This window comes from Xiphophorus hellerii, chromosome 8 (genome assembly GCF_003331165.1).
Source record: "Xiphophorus hellerii strain 12219 chromosome 8, Xiphophorus_hellerii-4.1, whole genome shotgun sequence".
Taxonomy (NCBI): domain Eukaryota; kingdom Metazoa; phylum Chordata; class Actinopteri; order Cyprinodontiformes; family Poeciliidae; genus Xiphophorus; species Xiphophorus hellerii.
Window position 1 is genome coordinate 20,398,224 of NC_045679.1, and position 17,186 is coordinate 20,415,409.

A 17,186-nucleotide genomic window follows, 5' to 3' on the forward strand; every position below is an offset into this window, starting at 1 on the left:
GCAGAAGTTTATTTATTGGTTATTCTGGTCGTTTATTTTCACTTCCAGATTTCTTTGGCTGATCTCCAGTCACTGCTGTCTGAGCTCCAGGGTCGCAGTGAAGGTCAAGCTGCTAACATCGATTCCCTCACTGCTACACTGAAGACCAAGGATGAGATTATTAATGTAAGAACCGAATGCATGGTAGGGATCCCACATGGAGCTTTATTTAGATTTAACAGGCTAAATAAATATATTTAAAATATATTTTTTCCAGTTAGGCCGGTTTTTATTCTGGCTTTTATATATGTGATTCACATTCATCCATATGTTCATTTATCAGTTTATCTGCCTTTAACTTTTCCTTGTGTCCTTCCTTTGACCTTTTTTTTACTGCCTCCCTTTCTTCCATTAATCCGCCAATCCTTCCGTCCTTGAATCCTTTTATCTGCCCTTCCTTTAATCCTACAGTCTTTTGTTCAAGCCTACAAAATTTTCTCAGAGTGTTTGCAGGTTCCATATTTAAAGTCTAACATAAATTATTGGAAACTTTTGTATTTTCATTTTGCAAACAAGCCAGAACAAGTCTGCAATAGTATTTCATTTTGGAGTTGATAGAAGTCCTTACTGGGATTAAAGGACGGTTTTTTTTTTTTAGATAAACTTCAAGCTTTGTGTTCTTTAGTCATGCATCATGGTTCCTTTTTGGTTTTTGAGCAGGTTCTCCATCAACGCCTTGGACAGGGAAGTGACAGCCGGAATGATTCTACTCAAGACCATCTGATTGGCTCCAACATGGATAGATCTCTACCTGCATTGCCTCAGAGAGAAATAACCATGATAGGAGGAGACAGCCAGCAAGACGTAAAGCTTTAATTGCCTCATCTTCAAATGATTAGCAACATTTTACTCACTAGTAAGCTGGTTCCTGTTTTTGCCCTCAGGCTTTGCCCCATCGTTCAGCCTTGCAGCAGGAGCATGATGCTCTAAATAAAGCCCTGAGAGCTGAACAACAGCTGTACTCCAGTTTAGTTAGGACTGTGAAGGAGCCGGATAGGTAAGAAGAGGTGGAATGAATTGCTTTATATCTTTTAATAAGCAAAATAATTAAAAGTGACTTAATATGTTCAGAAAATAATGATGACATTTTTTGGGGGGGTTGATGCACCGATTTCTTGTTCTGGCCTAAAACTCTATAATCCATACAATCTGAATTGTGCTTGTGATTAATTTAACAGTTAAATGTAACAGAAATTGACTATGAAGAAAAAAAATTGTGCTGCAAGTTTATTATAGAGCTGGTTGTTTTAATCCACCTAAACATGAAGGGATTAAGATTAAACCAATGTATTAAAGCAACAATTTGATTACGTTCGTGACTGATTTAGGTTGTTTGTGTGGGTGTTAACTCTGTTGATCCTCTTGTGCTTTTCAGTGGCCAGCGTCTCCATGCTCTGCAGCTGGAACTGACAGCAGTTCAGCTGCTCAGGCAGCAGCTAGAAGACAGCGTCAAAACTAATGAGGAGCTCAGGGATGATTTGGAGAGAGAGATACAGAGAGCCAAACTCAGAGAAGGTGCAGTCAAACACACTGGGCTCTAGATGATCTTGATAATTAAATACAGAAAATACAAGGAACGATAGGGAACAACAGCTTAATGTCAGTGTGTACTCGGCTACTAGGAAATACAAAAATGGCTGTCATATTTGTTCAGTGTTTTAATTCATGACTCAAAATGAATCAAATCTGGCTGAAAAGCTTATGGCTCCTGTTTGTTAATGCTTCATGCACATCTGCTCTATCCTCCTCTCATCTGTCTGCTCTGTTTGTCTGCTGCTTTGTACCCAGTCATCTTTTCATCTGCATGTCTTTGTCTGTACCTGAAATGCAACTTGTTTCACTGTCACTAAATACATGTGTTCTCCTGAAACCCATTACAAATAAAATAAAAAATAATGCTTCTGTTGCTCTATGTTTTCTCTGCTCCACTGTCGGGGTGAACTGTTCCTTTCAAATGTTTGTGTGCACATCACCTCTCCATCTGCTTTGCTTTACTAATCTAACCATTGTAACTATGTGTTGTTACATTATTATACAACAGCTTCAGTGAAAGATTGATATGTATGTTATATTTTTCTGGTGAAATTAGAAATTGAACAAAAAAGAATGAATAAATTCTCATTCAGAAAGTTTCATAGCATGCAGAGTTCACACTTCCATGTAAGGCTGCAAATATTAACCTATTGATTTTTTTTTTCACAATTATTCGGATTAAAAAAAAAATTGGCAGATTTTTCATCAAAGCCTTTTTTAATCAGTATTATAAATATATTAAAAGACACAAATAAACAAAAAAATTGATTCCTTTTTTAAATAAGTTAATGTTTTATTGCTTGAAATACAGTAACGGCATTCCTTTAGTGAACACTTAATCATTTGTACTAAAGAATGTAACGAGCTGAAAAATCAACATGAAAAGCTCAGCACTTTCTGCTCGACACTTTTTTTGCTTGATCTGTTGATTAATTTTATATTAACCGATCAATAATTGGATAGCGTTTTTTTATGGTAAATGCAAAATACATATATTTTTGCACAGTTTTGGCTTAAATACTACTCTGTTTTCCGTGAAATTAGAGTTTGCATACTCTAGTTAACGGTTAATCAATTACTACATTAATTGATTATTTCAGTAATCAGTTCATCACGATTAATCCAGTTAATCGTTTCAGCTCTACTTCCATTACTCACTCAAATATAACATGACTTCAGTACACAGCCTCATTTAAGTCCTCTCTGAGAGCTGAGGTTGTTGTCTAAACATCATAGCTCAAGTGTCTGCATGCATGCGTGTCTCATGTCAGTGGGCAGATTAAGTGCATGCTCCTCCCACAGTACTATCTACAGGGCAGCAGGTGCAGAAATAGGTCAGCCGTAAGTAAAGCAGCCGTGGCTTATATTCTCTCAGACTGCAGGACAGACGACTCGGGCTAATTGGCTCCGACAACGTTTTGCTTTAACTTTTAGTTATATAATCATTATAATCTATATGCAGCTAAAAATTAAAAAGCTGTCTTTTTATAGTCATCTGTGGTGTTGTTTATAATTAGACGTTTTTGTCTGAAATAAGAATGTGGCAATATAATCACTAATAGAGTTAGCATTTGTTTTATTTATTTTTATTTCTGCCACTAATTTATTGTAAAAATCAAGGAAATCTTATTTTATTTCCCCCCCCATTTTCTCAAAATGTGAATTATTCCAAGAAAATATCCCCATCTGATCTAGTCCACATGCAGAATTTCAGTATTTTAATAAATATGACATTTCAATGCTTCATTTAACTTCTTATTAAAATTTATTCTAAATATAAAGATTCAAAATATGTTTCACTTTCAGGTTGTTTTTGAAATGTTGCCTTCACTAAAAATCTAAATAGAAATGCAGTGGAGTTGTAAATAAACTTGCATGTGGATCTGCTCAGGTATGGACCTCATTGATCCGAAGGAACTGGAGAGCATGAGGCATCAGCTTGAGGACGCCCAGCGCTGGAATGCGTCCCTGCAGGCTCGCTTGGGAGCAATTCAGAACCGTGGAGGAGGAGTTGGCGGAACCAGTGATGGTAAGACTGAAAGTACACACTGTAATGATTTCTCCCAACGTTTTACTTGTGAGATTTAAATGCCGGTTTTCGTGTTCAGGTGAAACCTTGAGTTTCATTGGAGATCAGACTTCTTACATGAGTATCTGTGTGGGAGAAGGGCCGGATGATAGCTTGCTTCAGCTTTCTCCTCAGGAGCTTCAGCGGAAGGTGAGCTCATACCAAATATTTAAAGATGTTTTTAAAAATCACAAACTTTTTTTTTTCTCATTGTCTGAAGTTAAATCAGACAAAATTTCATTTGTTTTAGGTCAGTTAGAATTACCCAAATTACTTCTATTTGCTTATTGCCAGAAAACGTTCTGAGAACACTTTTCTTTTGAGATTTTTTTTGTAACTTTCTCAGACCAGTGAGGTGTATAGGGTATGTGTAAGAGAAACATTTGAGAAGATAAGATTTAAAAAATAAAACCATAATCAAAACCAAAATGTATAATGTAGGACAACCGTTGTTGTCTTCTCACCTCACCTTCTCCCCTTCACAATAAGAGTATACATTCGGGTGTGAAATATATGCATTGTATCTGCCACATTGTTATGATTTTAGTTTACCTACTTCCTGCTGTAGAATGTAGAATACTATATCAAGACATTATTAATGACAGCAATGCATGATATAAAATACTGAACTAAAACAGTTTTCTTTAGTTCATTTGTATTGTTTTTATCTCTAAAGTGAGGCGCTGAAAAAGTTTGAAAACTTACCTTCAAACGTGTTTGAATTTTACAGTGGGAAAAGTGTATGAACCCTGTATATTATTCTGTGGTTGCTTAATTAGCACAAACTATATGACTTGAATATAAAATGGATTGGTTGAGCCTACTTTTTAGGAAGTGAAGTGCATTTGGAATACATTGATACATTGATTATTAGCACTGATTGCGAAAAACTTAAAATACACAAAAGAAACCCTAAATCCAGGTCTACTAAACTACGGTAGTTAAATATAATGCATATGTCAATAGCATGTATTGTGGAGAGATAACTGCACTTGGGGAAAGATGTGTATGCTGCAGGATATAACACAAATGTATTGGTTAGATTGGATTGTTATTTTTATTTTTTTTCAAACATAAACAAAATGATGCATTAAAAAAAAATTGACAACAGTTCCCTTTATGCTGCAGGTGTTGGATTTGCAGGAGCATGTCGCTGGGCTTCAGAGTTTAAACAATGAGCTCCAGAGCAAATTATCGCAAATGGAGAAGTCAGAGCGGGACGCTTTGGAAAGGGAAGACAAAGATCTGACCAACAGAAGCCGGTTCAAACAGGTTAGGGGTCATAAAAGACAGCTCCCAATACATGAAGTTCAACAGGATTTTTTTATAGTCTTTGATTAAATCCTAGATAATGGGAAATTGTTGTTATTTAGAGTTTGTTTAAAGTTCAGTCAGTTGATTGAATCATAAGTCATTGTCTAACATCCACCTTTTTAGCTCCTATCTGAACTCCTAACCTACATCTTAACCTCTGCTTTGTTCAGCCTGTTACTGATGTCTCTTTGGTCTGTAGTGCTGAATGTCTATTTTCTCTAACAAGTTACGGTAGTTGTTTGCTTATAGTAGAAGCTGCCCTTTTTTTCTGTCCTCCCTTTTCCTAACCATTCCCTGTTTTTTTTTTTTTTTATCTTTGTGTCCCATGAAACGGCTTCTCTTCACCATGCCACATTAGACACATCATGCCATTCTGCTGTTGCTGTGCAGTGTTTTCTGGATTCTGTTCCCTCTTTAAGTTTTCTTTTACCAAGTCATATGTGTCACACTCGCCTCCCATCCCATTACTCTAGCAGCTCGAGGAGATGTGTGAGAGGCAGCCACAGTGTGACGCTGAAAGGGAACGTCTTCCTGGTCAAGATAAAGAGATCCAGACAGAGACAAGCACCTTAAGAAAGGTAAGATATTAACTGCTACTTAAAATAATTTTTTACCAGTTCTGCAAATAAACGTGATTTTTATTATGACATGAACCAACACAGACTAGTCCATAATTGTGAAGTAGAAGGAAAATTTAACATGGTTTTAGGGCTGCCGCTATCGATTATGTTATTTATTGATTAACCTATCAATTATTCTAATGGTTAATCAAGTATTTGGATACAAAAAAATGCCTCATTCTATAGCCTTTCTATCCAATATTAGAAATACTTTAAAATAACCAAATGATCAATTCCTTTTTAAATAAGATAAGATATTGCCTAAAATGCAATATAACTTACCTTTAGTGAATTTGAAGTATACTCCAGTAAATGATTATTTGATCACTAAATTAGTTGACGATTATTCAGTTCATCACAATTAATCCGAATAATTATTTCAACCCAAATTCTTTTTCCAAAAAAATTCAGAAAAGTGTAGTGAGTATTTGCATTCAGTCCCTTTACTCAGATTACCGTAAATAAAATCCATGGGAACTAATGTCATCAAAAGTCACCTAATTAGTAAGTGGTCCGGCTACATGCAGCGTGAGGCGGGAACGTGGATGGATTTAAATGTGCTGCAGGGAAACTTTTTAGAGTTTGCAAAAGGTGATAGTGGGATGACCATTTTTAAATAATATGATGGTACAAGTGCATTTTTTTCAAAGATCAATAAACTTTCATTTCTGGCAAATATTTAACATTGGGACTAATGTTAAATGTTAATTCATATTTTTAATATCCAAAATGAATAAACAAAACAACCGAAACAACAAATGAAATGGATATTGAAGTCCCTGTAAAACGAGAATCCTTCAAAAAAAAGTGGCTAGTTGAGACCAAAGCACCATACTGAAGCCTTTTGTCATCCTATCTTTGGTAGAAAGAGAAAAACAAACAACCATGTTTGTTTTATTGAGCTCCTTTTAATTTATCATGCAGTTAATAGATTTATTTCTTATTGTGGCAGGCTTAGTTGAAAGGCACACTAATTTATGACATTCCTTAATTTAGTAAAAGTTTGTTTTTTTTATGGAATTTTAAATACAATGTTCTGAAAATTGTTTGCCCCATTTTTACCAATTTCTTCTAGACTGCACCTAGAAATCTGCTTGGTGATGAAAACATGATCAGCAGGTCCAGCCAGGGTAGAGAGTATGCTCACTCTGACAGCACCCTGTCACACAGCGGAGACGACGACGGTGCAGAAAGCAACACAGAGGCTTTGGCGCAGACGTCTGAGCTGGCAGGGTTAGGGTCAAACTCTATGCAACATCAAAGGTTGGTTCTTTAGTTTAGTCAAGTCAAGATCTTATTATTTTCACATTCCGTTACCGAACGTCACGCTAATCATAGGCTGCTAATTGCAGAGAGGAACTACAGCGACTTCGATCAGAAAATCTGAAGTTGTGGGGTCTCCTGAAGGAACTGAAATCCACCGAGTGTAAAGAAAAAGAGAGCGCCGATGTCTCAGGGAGCAGCAGCGACGGGCAGGCTGAATTAAGGAGGACTTTGGAAACGCTTCAGTCTAATCCTAAACTTGTTTCCATGGTCTTTAAATCACCAAAGCAAACTACAAAGAAATCAAGCAAAGCATCAGCTGGCGAGACCGCCGTCACTAATGTCAGCTCTGCAGATGAGAATCCGAAACCTCAAAGTAAAACACACCACAAGTCTCCAAAGCAGCATGTCACAAGACACAGGGCAAGTTTTACGCAATTCTAGAAATATAAAGGCAGAATATATTCTTTTCATTAGCTCTGACTAGCAGTGCTCCTAATATCTGCTTGATTTGTGTTGTTTCCAACGTAGGCTGGTGTCAAGTCTCGCCTCCCTGTGCCTGTGAGGCTCAGAGCAGAGGGCAGCACTAGCTGGCAGTCTGTGACCTCTGACCCGATGCAGACTGACACACAGCAACACTCTGCTGTGGAAGATGTTTCTGGTTCTGACCAGCAGCTGCATACCAACTCAGATTCAGCACTGCAAACCAGCGCTTCCCCTTCCTCCACCGTCAGACATTCACACACTAGCTGCAGCCCTGCAGAGTCAGACGGGGGCTCTGATGCCAGAGCACCAGTGGATCACACCCACAGCGAATCTGCTCTTCTTTCCCAACTCGAGCTCCTCCACCAGGAATGCCAGGAAAAGGAGGTCCTGATAAATAAGATGAGGGAGCAGCTCAGCGATCTAGAGGAGCTGCATGTTCAACTGGAGGAAAAGAAGAGACAGAATGCCCAGCAGACTGTAGCCCTGCAGGCTGCGCAATCCACCATCGCTTATCTGACAGCCTACAGTCTGGACAACCAGAGCAACTTTGGTCCGCACCCTAATTCTGGCACTGTGGGTTCTGACGTTGACCTCCACAGTAGATGCATTGAGTTGCAGAAATCACTACAGGAGAAGGAAGAGCTCAACAACCAGCTCATTGAGCTCCTGAGCATGGCAGAGAAAGCCGTCGCCTCTTCTCAGAGCCAAGATCAGGAACCTGAAACAGATGGTCTCTCTTCATGGATAGAGGGTGCTTTGCATGAGGTTCACACACACTCGCACAGAGATAGCCCAAATCAAGCCAGCGGCCAAACTGAGAACTCTGTGCTTGAGTTGCAGCAGCATGCAGACTCTTTGCAAAAAGCCCTTTTAGAACAAAGTAAGCTAAACGCAGAGCTCCAGGAGCAATTAAGGGCTGCAAATGAAGCTGCACAGCATGACGGTTCTCATTTAAATGGCCCCACCTGGAGGCAAAGAGGTGGAACGACAGAGTTGCTTGAAGATGATGAATCTAGGGATGACCAAGGTGCAAAGAGAGGTTGTCATAATCCTGATTTAAACCAAGAAATGTTTAGTGTTGTACTGAAGTGCTTCAGTGCAACAGAGGCTGTTGTTTCCTCGTTAGCCGGCCACTGTAAAAACACAGCCTCCCCGACCTCTGATAAATCAGAATTATACGCCGACCTCCAGAAAGATTTCGACAATCTTCAGAGAGCGCTTCAAGAGAGAAACAAACTGACTGAATCTGGAGAGCACGGAAGGAGAAGCAGCAGCAATCTGTCCTTTGCCTCATCAGACACAAAAGGGCTGAAGCTCTATCAGGATCTCTGTCACCTTCACAAGGTTCTCAGTGATTACTCTCAAAGAGTAAATGACCTCCAGGCCTCCGCGCAGCAAGAGAGAGGTCACAGAAGAGAGGGCAAGGTCCGCGGGGTCGAACACGATGACAAGGGATTACCACCAGATGTTAAGCTCCAACTGGAGACGTTACATAAGGCTCTGAGGGAGAAAAAGAAAGCATACAAAAACCTGGAGGAGAAACTGGCCACTGCTCTTACCAGTACATCCTCTACAGAAACTATAAGAAAAGGTTAGATATCTTATGTGGAATTGAATGTTCTGATTCTGTAAATACGATGGAGTATCAGGACCACACGAAATAAAAATGCAAGAAAAAAGTCATAAGATTACAGGAACAAACTCGTACAAGAATAAAGTCATAAAATTACCATAATAAAGTCATAGTTATAGTATGATTATATTATCATAATTTTATGACCGTATTGTTGTTTTTCCTAGTATTGCCCTAATACTCCATCTTCCCTGTGCTTTCAAGGATTTATGTCTAACATGAAATATATTGCTTCCAATAGCAGCTCCTGAGCAGGGACACAAAAGCGTGCAGGTGGATTTGCAGGACCTGGGTTACGAAACCAGTGGCAAGAGTGAGAACGATAGGGAAGAGAGCAGTAGCACAGGTAGACAGTCTATAGGCGGACTCTGCATGTTGTCTGCTGCGTGGACACTAATCTCACATGTGGGTAGATTCTTTCACTATCTGTGCGCATGAGGATGGAAAAGCAAAGTGTTTTTCAGTTTGGGTCTCATAACACACAAAGTCTTTTTTTCTGGTTTTAACTTTGGATTTCTTCTGCACTCTCCCCCAGCTCCCTTAAAGTAAAATGTTTCACTGATCGGTTCTTGCATGTTTCACTCTGAGGTTCGGGATGTTTTTCAAGCACTTATTAACCTCTCAGTTTGATTTCTTGCCTTGATTAAGTCTAGCTGCATATCAAATGATTAATTACTTTGAACGTGAAGGTGTCCCTTTTTTAAATGTCTGTATTTCTGTTTCACAGATCTAGATTTGGGGGTGAACCCTAGCTGCAGTGCGTCCAGCCTGCCTTCACTCTTGAAAAATGAACATGCCACCTTCTCCTCCACTGAAAACTTGGACTCAAACTCCAGCACTCCTTACCCAAGTTCCCCGGCTCTCAGCTCAGCCAAAGTAGGCATTTTGATGTTGGCTATTATAACAATGAAACATGATTAAATTCTACTGATTGCCTTGGTCAGGATATTTAAGTTTAAGTGCCAGTCTAATAGTTGCAGACACTAGCATTAGCCTAGCGCCGTCTGTTTTGATTAGGACTGGGCGATGTGGCTTAAAAATAAAATCAGACATTTTTATTTTTTTCATACCAGGTCTGATTTCCGATTTTAATAGTTTTTTCTTTCTTAAGAATAGAAAGCTATTGATAATAATGTGTTAAAATATGAAGTATTTCCTCATCTGTAAAATGTATACCAAAGAATAACTTCACAAGATGTTCAACATTCCACATTTTAATTTATTTTTGTTCATATAGTTCTCATAAACTTACTACTTAATTCTCCTTTCTTATGGCAAAACAAAGATTTTATTCTAGTATTAATGCCCAGCCCTAGTCTTGATGTCACTCGTTGATTATTTTAGGTTGTAACATATTCTCAGTGAATTAATCTGCTGAGTTAAGCTTTTATCTACCACCCATTGTGTCTATGTAGGTTAGCCTGAAAAACTTACAGATGTATGATGAGTTCGGGGCTTCAGAGGACCCTCTGCAGCTTCAGGCACAAGTAAGAGAGTTGAAAGCCCACCTAGAAAACCAGGCAAAGGTCATCCTACAAATGCAGAGCCTCCTGCACAGAAACTCCCTCTCCAGTGACGTGGCTGCAAACACCTCAGATCCGCTCACTGTCAGGGAGAAAGACGGTGCACACAAAGTGGACTGCAGTCAAGAAAGGGTCGGGCAGCCGAGTGGGAAAAAAGAGGCTGAAAACCAGTCTGCTACGGACAGAGCCGGTGTTATGAATATTGACCTATGGAAAGAGAGAACACTGAACCGGAGCACAAACGAACAGCTGCAGCAAACCCGCAGCCGCTCAACGTCACCTGCTAGGTAACAGCTCATTGCGCAGTTTCGGCAAAATGTACTCTATTTATTGATCAAAGCTTGGACGTCGTAAACAAATTTGTCATGTTTTTACCACTTGACAGGCTTGATTCTCTGGTAAAGTCTCAGGCCAGAGAGTTGTCACAGCTGAGGGAGCAAATCAAGGAGAGCCGCAGGCTGGGAGTGTTGCAGCGCCGCCAGCTGGAGGAGCTGAGCAAGGCCTTCAAAGACCTGCTGCACTCTGGAGAAGTGGACCACTACATGGGGGAGGTGGTGAAGGAACAGCTGAACAAGAGTCTGAACCTTCTGGACAAGCTGGACGGCCGGCTGGACAAAGGTGGCCACTGCAGTTACTGTCTAAGAAAATGATATCTGCTCTACAGTTTGCGTTGTAGGGGGAATACAATGAACAATTTACATTGTAACCTTGTACTTGGGAGTCAGTACTGAAAAATATATCTATACGAGTTATAAAAAGTTACGACTGAGTTATTTTTCATAATTATTGTGGTGTTATGAGTCTAAAAGCACAAAAAAAAAATCATTAGAAACCAGCACAAACGGATATTTACTTCTGATGTAGACAAACTTGTTCATAACAAATGTTTTTTCTTTTTCTGTCCTCCAGAAGAATCTCATCCGGTTAGTGAGGATGTTGCAGCTTTAGAACTGTCTCGCAGGTACGCTACATATTTATCACGCCATCTAAAAGCTCTAAATATAACTAAAATGCTAGTAACATTTAAAATTTACATATTTGGAGTAATAGGATTCAAGGTTGGATTTGAGAAATGAAATGAATATCCAACATTCTGCATACTTTCTACTAATCTGTCGGGTTTTTTTTTTTTTTCTTGGATTAATAATTGTATACCAAAATGTGCTTAATAGAAGATTTTATTGACAAAATTTGAACCAGGTGAAGCTGAAACTGCCACTCATATCTGATGAAAGTGTTTCAAGCCAAGCTGAAGAGGCCACACCACCTTAGCTGATGTTCACGATTAGATCAGTATTGTAATTATTGAGCTTTTCCAGAGAGTTAAAAACTTTTTCACAGCTGTTCAAGTATTTAAAATTTTTCCTCAGTGTGATGAAAATTAACCCGTTACTAAAACGACAGCCTTGAGGAGCATCAACAGGTACCTCTCTCTAACGACGAGAGCGGGATCGATCCCCATGACAGCCTGTGTAGAATCCAGCAGGACATAGATTATCTGCGTCTGGAGCTAGACGTTGAGAGAGAGCTGCTGCAGCAGCACATCAGGCTTCTGGTCCAGCAAAACCTCAGCCTGGCTGAATGCACTAGGGAGCAACTGGACCTGTGAGTTGGTTTCGGTCAGACGCACAGCATGATGGTTGCTGTGGTGATTTCCAGCTGTGTGTTTTCCCCCAAATGTCAACTAAAAACCTTCTTGTTAGGATCATTATATAGTCTTCCACTGTCTCCTGATTTCTCTCTCTACTTTTGAGTGCCTTTTTTTTTTTTTTGCTCTGCATTTTCATATTTTGTCAAGTTGTCAACCCTTATTTTACCTGGTATGTCTCATTGAGAGTAAAAATCTTTTTCAAGATTTCCAAGAACGGCATCCGGACACCGACAATTACAAATCATACAAGTGCAGATGTCAAAACCCAATTAAAAGACAATTTAACAATGAGCGAACATACCCATACAGGTAAAAATAGAACTAAAATACAACTTGATATTAGTCAAAGCATTTACAAATACCTTAACTACAAAATGATTGAATCAGTGTGAACCTTAGGCGCAGTTCATACAATGAAGGTGGTTGTAATGTAACAAAAATATGAAGAAGTTCTAAGTGTATGAACTTTTACAAAAGAGCCAACACTCACACACTGAATTTGACTTGATTACTTCTAGACTGGCTAAGGAGTTGCAGGAGAAGAATCGACTCATCCAGAGCCTCCAGAGTCAGATCCACGGTCAGACTCCCAGCAGCCATCGCAGTTCCCAGTCCGACCTGAGCCGCTCAGACGTGACGATTTCCTCCTGCCACAGCACCACCACCACACAAGGCGGCAGTAGAGCGCACAGTGAGTTTCCTCGTGAAATATTAAACAACCTTTAAATCTTGGAGATAATTGTAGGTGTGAAGTGTAGTCTTTGGTATCAGAGTGGTTGGAGAGATATAATGCAAGTGATTAAAAATGCATGCGTCTCCACTTCATGTCTTGTGTAATGTCATGTATGATCACTTCAGTCCTCCTCTCCATCTAGTTTCTGCCTGTAATGGCAATTATTTTCCACTCGGGTCCATTCTCTCCCACTGAGGCGTGCTGGATGCTGGTGTCCAGTTTCAGTCCACCGCCTCTCAAAGTTGCATTATTCAGTGGCACCTATCTGGTTCGGTCCTCAAATTGTGCTTCCCTCTTGGACAAAAAAAAAAAAAGGAGTAAAGTAAAACAAAGCGTTTTACGGACACCCTGTAGACGTCTCTGGAAGCTGGGTCAAAGTGTACAGAAATATTAGTTCAGGACATTTTTCACTGAAGTTGGTTGATTAACTACATCCTCCTGTTTCTGTTCAGGCCAGCAGCACTCTCCTGAGAACTCGGGAGCAGCCGTCTGTCCTGCAGGAGGCGCTCTGGAGAAAGGTGCGTCTCCTTTCTCCAGAGATGCTTCCAGCAGTCTGCAGCGTCTGCAGATGGAGAACCGGCGGCTGCAGGAGCAGCTGAGGAGCAACGAGGAGCTCAACGCCACCTTACGCAGCGAGCTGGACCTGCACTGCTCCATTCTGGCGCAGCCCAGCCGGCATCACCAAGAGCAGGAGCCAGGCCTGGATCAGGAAGCCGCAGAGCCTCAAACGGGAACGCATGAACAAGGTGGAGACATCGGCTCACAAGGAGAAGGCGGAGAACAGCCTCGCACTATGAATTCAGGTAAATACGAGGCATTATCAGTAGAATAATTAGATTAACTTTTCATTAAAGTAATGAAAACACAGAAAATGTACTCTACTTTTATAAATTGTTGAGCAAAATGCAAAGCCAGATAATGCCACCTGTAAGAGTTAGCTGTTGTTTTCCACATGGTTTAGCTTTTAATAAAGATTTTCAAACAGAGACCAACAAATAGCAAATATTTGGAGAAGTTGTACATCACCATGAGTCAAATGCTGATTTATGCAAATGAATACTAACAAAACATTTGTGCAGCAACTGTTTTACTAATGCAAATGTTCACTTTATTGTGAGCTTCTGTAAAGGTTTTAATTATATGCCCATAAATTTATAGTACATACTTTGTAGTGATCAAACCGACCTGTCGGTTTAGATTTTGACCGGTTAAAATTTTTAGTTTAAGCATTTTTTACACTTAAAAGATAATAAATGTGCTTCAGGTTGTTTAGATGGAGGTAGAAAAATTTTATCCAACGGAAGAAATGGCGAGATTCTCTCAATTCAATCTGATTTTTACTTAAGTTCTGAAAAGTGCAAATAAGTGATTTTATGTGTTTTGATGCATTTATTGAATAAGAAGGAAAATACTGTTTTTTTCAGGGTTTTACATGCAAATCAGCACCAAAGCAAATCAAGGGAAATTTAACTGATTCTTCTCCTGTCTTTTCTTGCTTGAAAGATTGCAGCAAACCTATTTTCAGCTAAGACTTAAGTAATTCTGCATCAGTTTTGAAAATGAAAGCATACAACAAATATTCACCAAAAGTCCCCTCAAATTCCAACTGTTAAATTATAATAATTACAGCTGAAACAAACAAACAAACTACAAGGACTCTACAAATGTAGTTTTGCGGGATCCTTTAAAAGTCCAAAACAAACCAACTGCATGTGCTTTTCAAGGTCAGCCCTATGTTTACATGTACACTTTAGTATTTCCACATGAACTCATTACACTGACCAGAAGAACAGTTCAATAAAAGAACAACGAACATCAGTGGGAGTTCTCTTAACTTGGAGAATCTCCTTCTAATTTAGCTGATGTGTCCGTGTTTGTTAGACCTGCTGGCTGAACATCTCCAAGAGATCAGAGCGTTACGCCAACGACTGGAGGAAAGCATTCGCACTAACGACCTCCTGAGAGAACAGCTGGAGAGGAAGTTGGCCAAGGTGGAGAAAGACCCAGGTACGTAAAGCCCACTGCAGCCCCGGTTCATCGCTGATACCCACAGCAGAGATCTTTCTAAATGTGTTTCTCTCCTGGGTTTTTTTTGTATTTTTTGCAGCCACAAACATTTTTATCCAGGGCAGCGAGGAGCAGGGTCAGCTGGTTAATGAAGTTCGCTTCCTTTGGGAACAAAATCAAGTGCTAAAAGAGCAGCTCAACGTGGGATCTCGAGGTAAATTTGCTTTCGAGTTGTTGATTCCTTCTTTTAGTCCCAAAGGCTCCTTTGCAAAACGCCTCTGTTTGCTTTTAGACAAGCAGAAGGAGAACGAGAAGCTGCGTGAGACTCTGGCGCGGCGGACAGCCAAGCTGGAGCAGAGCAGGAAGGAGAGTGAAGTTCTGCGGAAGGAAAACCTCAGACTGCAGGAGACGCTGGAGCAAAGCAGCCAGGAGAACGCGCTGCTGCAGAACTCCCTGCAGGCCAGCAGAGAGGAGCTGCGAAGGTCAGCACTAACACACTTGAGTCATTTAAACCGGTCGTGTGCGTGAGCTTAGTGATGGTGCGTGACCTCCTGACCCCAGGGCTACTGATAGACGTCAGTGAGACTGCAACCCAAAACCAGGAATTGGGTTTACTTTTAGATCTCCTCTCCCTTTCTGCCACTTATCACTCCTGAGTGTTTGGCTTTTCAGTCCAGTTACCACTCCTTTTATATATAAACTATATAAAATACATCCTCTGAGGTTAATCCAAGCATATTTATATTCATAGTTGAATCAAAGTCTTGAGACTCATTCCTAGTTTTTTCCAGGTTGCAGTGTGAGGTGAAGCTCCAGAGGCAGCAGCTGTCCGACTCCCAGCAGCTGCTGCAGTCGCTGCGAGTGGAGCTGCAGGTTTATGAAAACATCAAGAACGACTCCAGCCAGCATGGTAACCTGTACCAATCGCCCAGATTCATTACATTCTTTGAAGAAATCAAAGTAACACACACTTGACTTTTTAAGATATCAGTAGTTAACGTATCGGGTCAACATGTAGTCTGTCGCAACTTTTAACCTTCCTCATGCAGTGCAGTTTGCTCTTCTTGTGGTTTTCTGTAACACTTGAGGTGTTTATCTTTATTTTCCTGTCAGAACGCCGTCAGGAGGCACCGCATCCTGTCCCCATGTCGTCGTCTGGCTCGATGAACCTGGCAGAGCTCCTGTCCGAGATCAGACACCTGCGGCTGCAGCTGGAGAGGAGCATCCAGACCAACACGGCGCTGCGGCAGAGACTGGAGGAGCAGCTGCTCAGAGGACCCGGTCACTCTGAGACCATCAACATCAACTACCTGCTGTCGTCTCCAGGTACGCGCAACAGCAAAATTGCTGCTTCCCAAGTGCCGGACCAATAGATTTAAGAACTCTTTTGTCCCCCATGCCTTCAGACTGTACAATTCCTCATTGGGGGGGGAGGTGACACAGGACAGAGGGTGGAAGGAGTAGTGACCCCTTGTATTTTTCTCCATACTTATCAGGTCAAACCACATAGTGCAATACGATATCACTGGTCAATCTATCCGTCAAATTCTTATATATTTTTTTTTTTTTTGTGTTGCATTTATATTTACTTATATTCTATATTCTTATTCCTTGTTTCTTGCATAATTTAAGGTTTTTCTTGCATAATTTAAGGTTTTGGTTACTCACATTTGGTGTGTACCTTAGTATTTAATTTGTATTTTGTATTCTTTTGCACTTTTGCTTACTGTGTGTTAACTTTGTGTTTTGCCTGGGAGCTGCTGGTAACTTCAATTTCCTGAGGGAGTCTTCCCAAAGGATCAATAAAGTACAAGTCTAAGTCTAAGTCTAAGTCTAAATAAGTTAGGGCTGGGCGATGAATCAATTTTTAGTTTTTGAAGCTGGGTTTTTCTAAAAACAAATTTGTCGCCAATGCACCCTTCGGGTTCCCATAGTTCACTGTGATGTTAGCCCATTAAAAGCCCATCATCTTGCCTAAAAACTGCGTTTTACAGCTTCTATTTATTTGGACTTTGAATTGAAGTCAAGTCTATGCCAGAATATTTGGACCAGAATAAGATTTTATTTTAATTAATTGAAGTTGTATGACAATAAAGTCTAAATAAAATGCGAATAAAGCGTTAATATTACTGGAACAAAGTCATGAAATTAAGAGAAGAAGGAAGTAATTTTATGAACACAAAAAGCTAAAAAATTAAAATGAGGAATGTTGAGCGTCTTGTAAAATTATATTTTGGGATAAGTTTTACAGATAAGGAAATGTTTAATCTTTTAACACATGAGCATCAAGTCATTGGTAGCTCTTGAAGAAAGAGC

At 40.0% G+C, this 17,186-nt stretch overlaps 1 protein-coding gene across 10 annotated transcripts in view; it reads left to right on the forward strand.

The window, feature by feature from the left end:
- LOC116725013 (neurogenic locus notch homolog protein 1-like) overlaps nucleotides 1-17,186 on the forward strand; it is a 247,010-nt gene that overhangs the window by 226,867 nt on the left and 2,957 nt on the right. For 5 of the 10 annotated variants that reach the window (XM_032570849.1, XM_032570857.1, XM_032570852.1 and 2 more), the window contains 23 exons: nucleotides 49-165; nucleotides 700-843; nucleotides 924-1,036; nucleotides 1,415-1,554; nucleotides 3,464-3,601; nucleotides 3,681-3,790; nucleotides 4,769-4,912; nucleotides 5,428-5,532; nucleotides 6,650-6,837; nucleotides 6,927-7,260; nucleotides 7,369-8,914; nucleotides 9,198-9,302; nucleotides 9,684-9,832; nucleotides 10,372-10,766; nucleotides 10,865-11,097; nucleotides 11,389-11,440; nucleotides 12,649-12,821; nucleotides 13,316-13,666; nucleotides 14,745-14,870; nucleotides 14,968-15,084; nucleotides 15,163-15,352; nucleotides 15,662-15,780; nucleotides 15,984-16,196. In XM_032570849.1, coding sequence (XP_032426740.1) covers nucleotides 49-165; nucleotides 700-843; nucleotides 924-1,036; nucleotides 1,415-1,554; nucleotides 3,464-3,601; nucleotides 3,681-3,790; nucleotides 4,769-4,912; nucleotides 5,428-5,532; nucleotides 6,650-6,837; nucleotides 6,927-7,260; nucleotides 7,369-8,914; nucleotides 9,198-9,302; nucleotides 9,684-9,832; nucleotides 10,372-10,766; nucleotides 10,865-11,097; nucleotides 11,389-11,440; nucleotides 12,649-12,821; nucleotides 13,316-13,666; nucleotides 14,745-14,870; nucleotides 14,968-15,084; nucleotides 15,163-15,352; nucleotides 15,662-15,780; nucleotides 15,984-16,196 — 5,302 coding nt within the window. The other 5 variants (XM_032570850.1, XM_032570853.1, XM_032570851.1 and 2 more) reach the window with 5 other exon arrangements.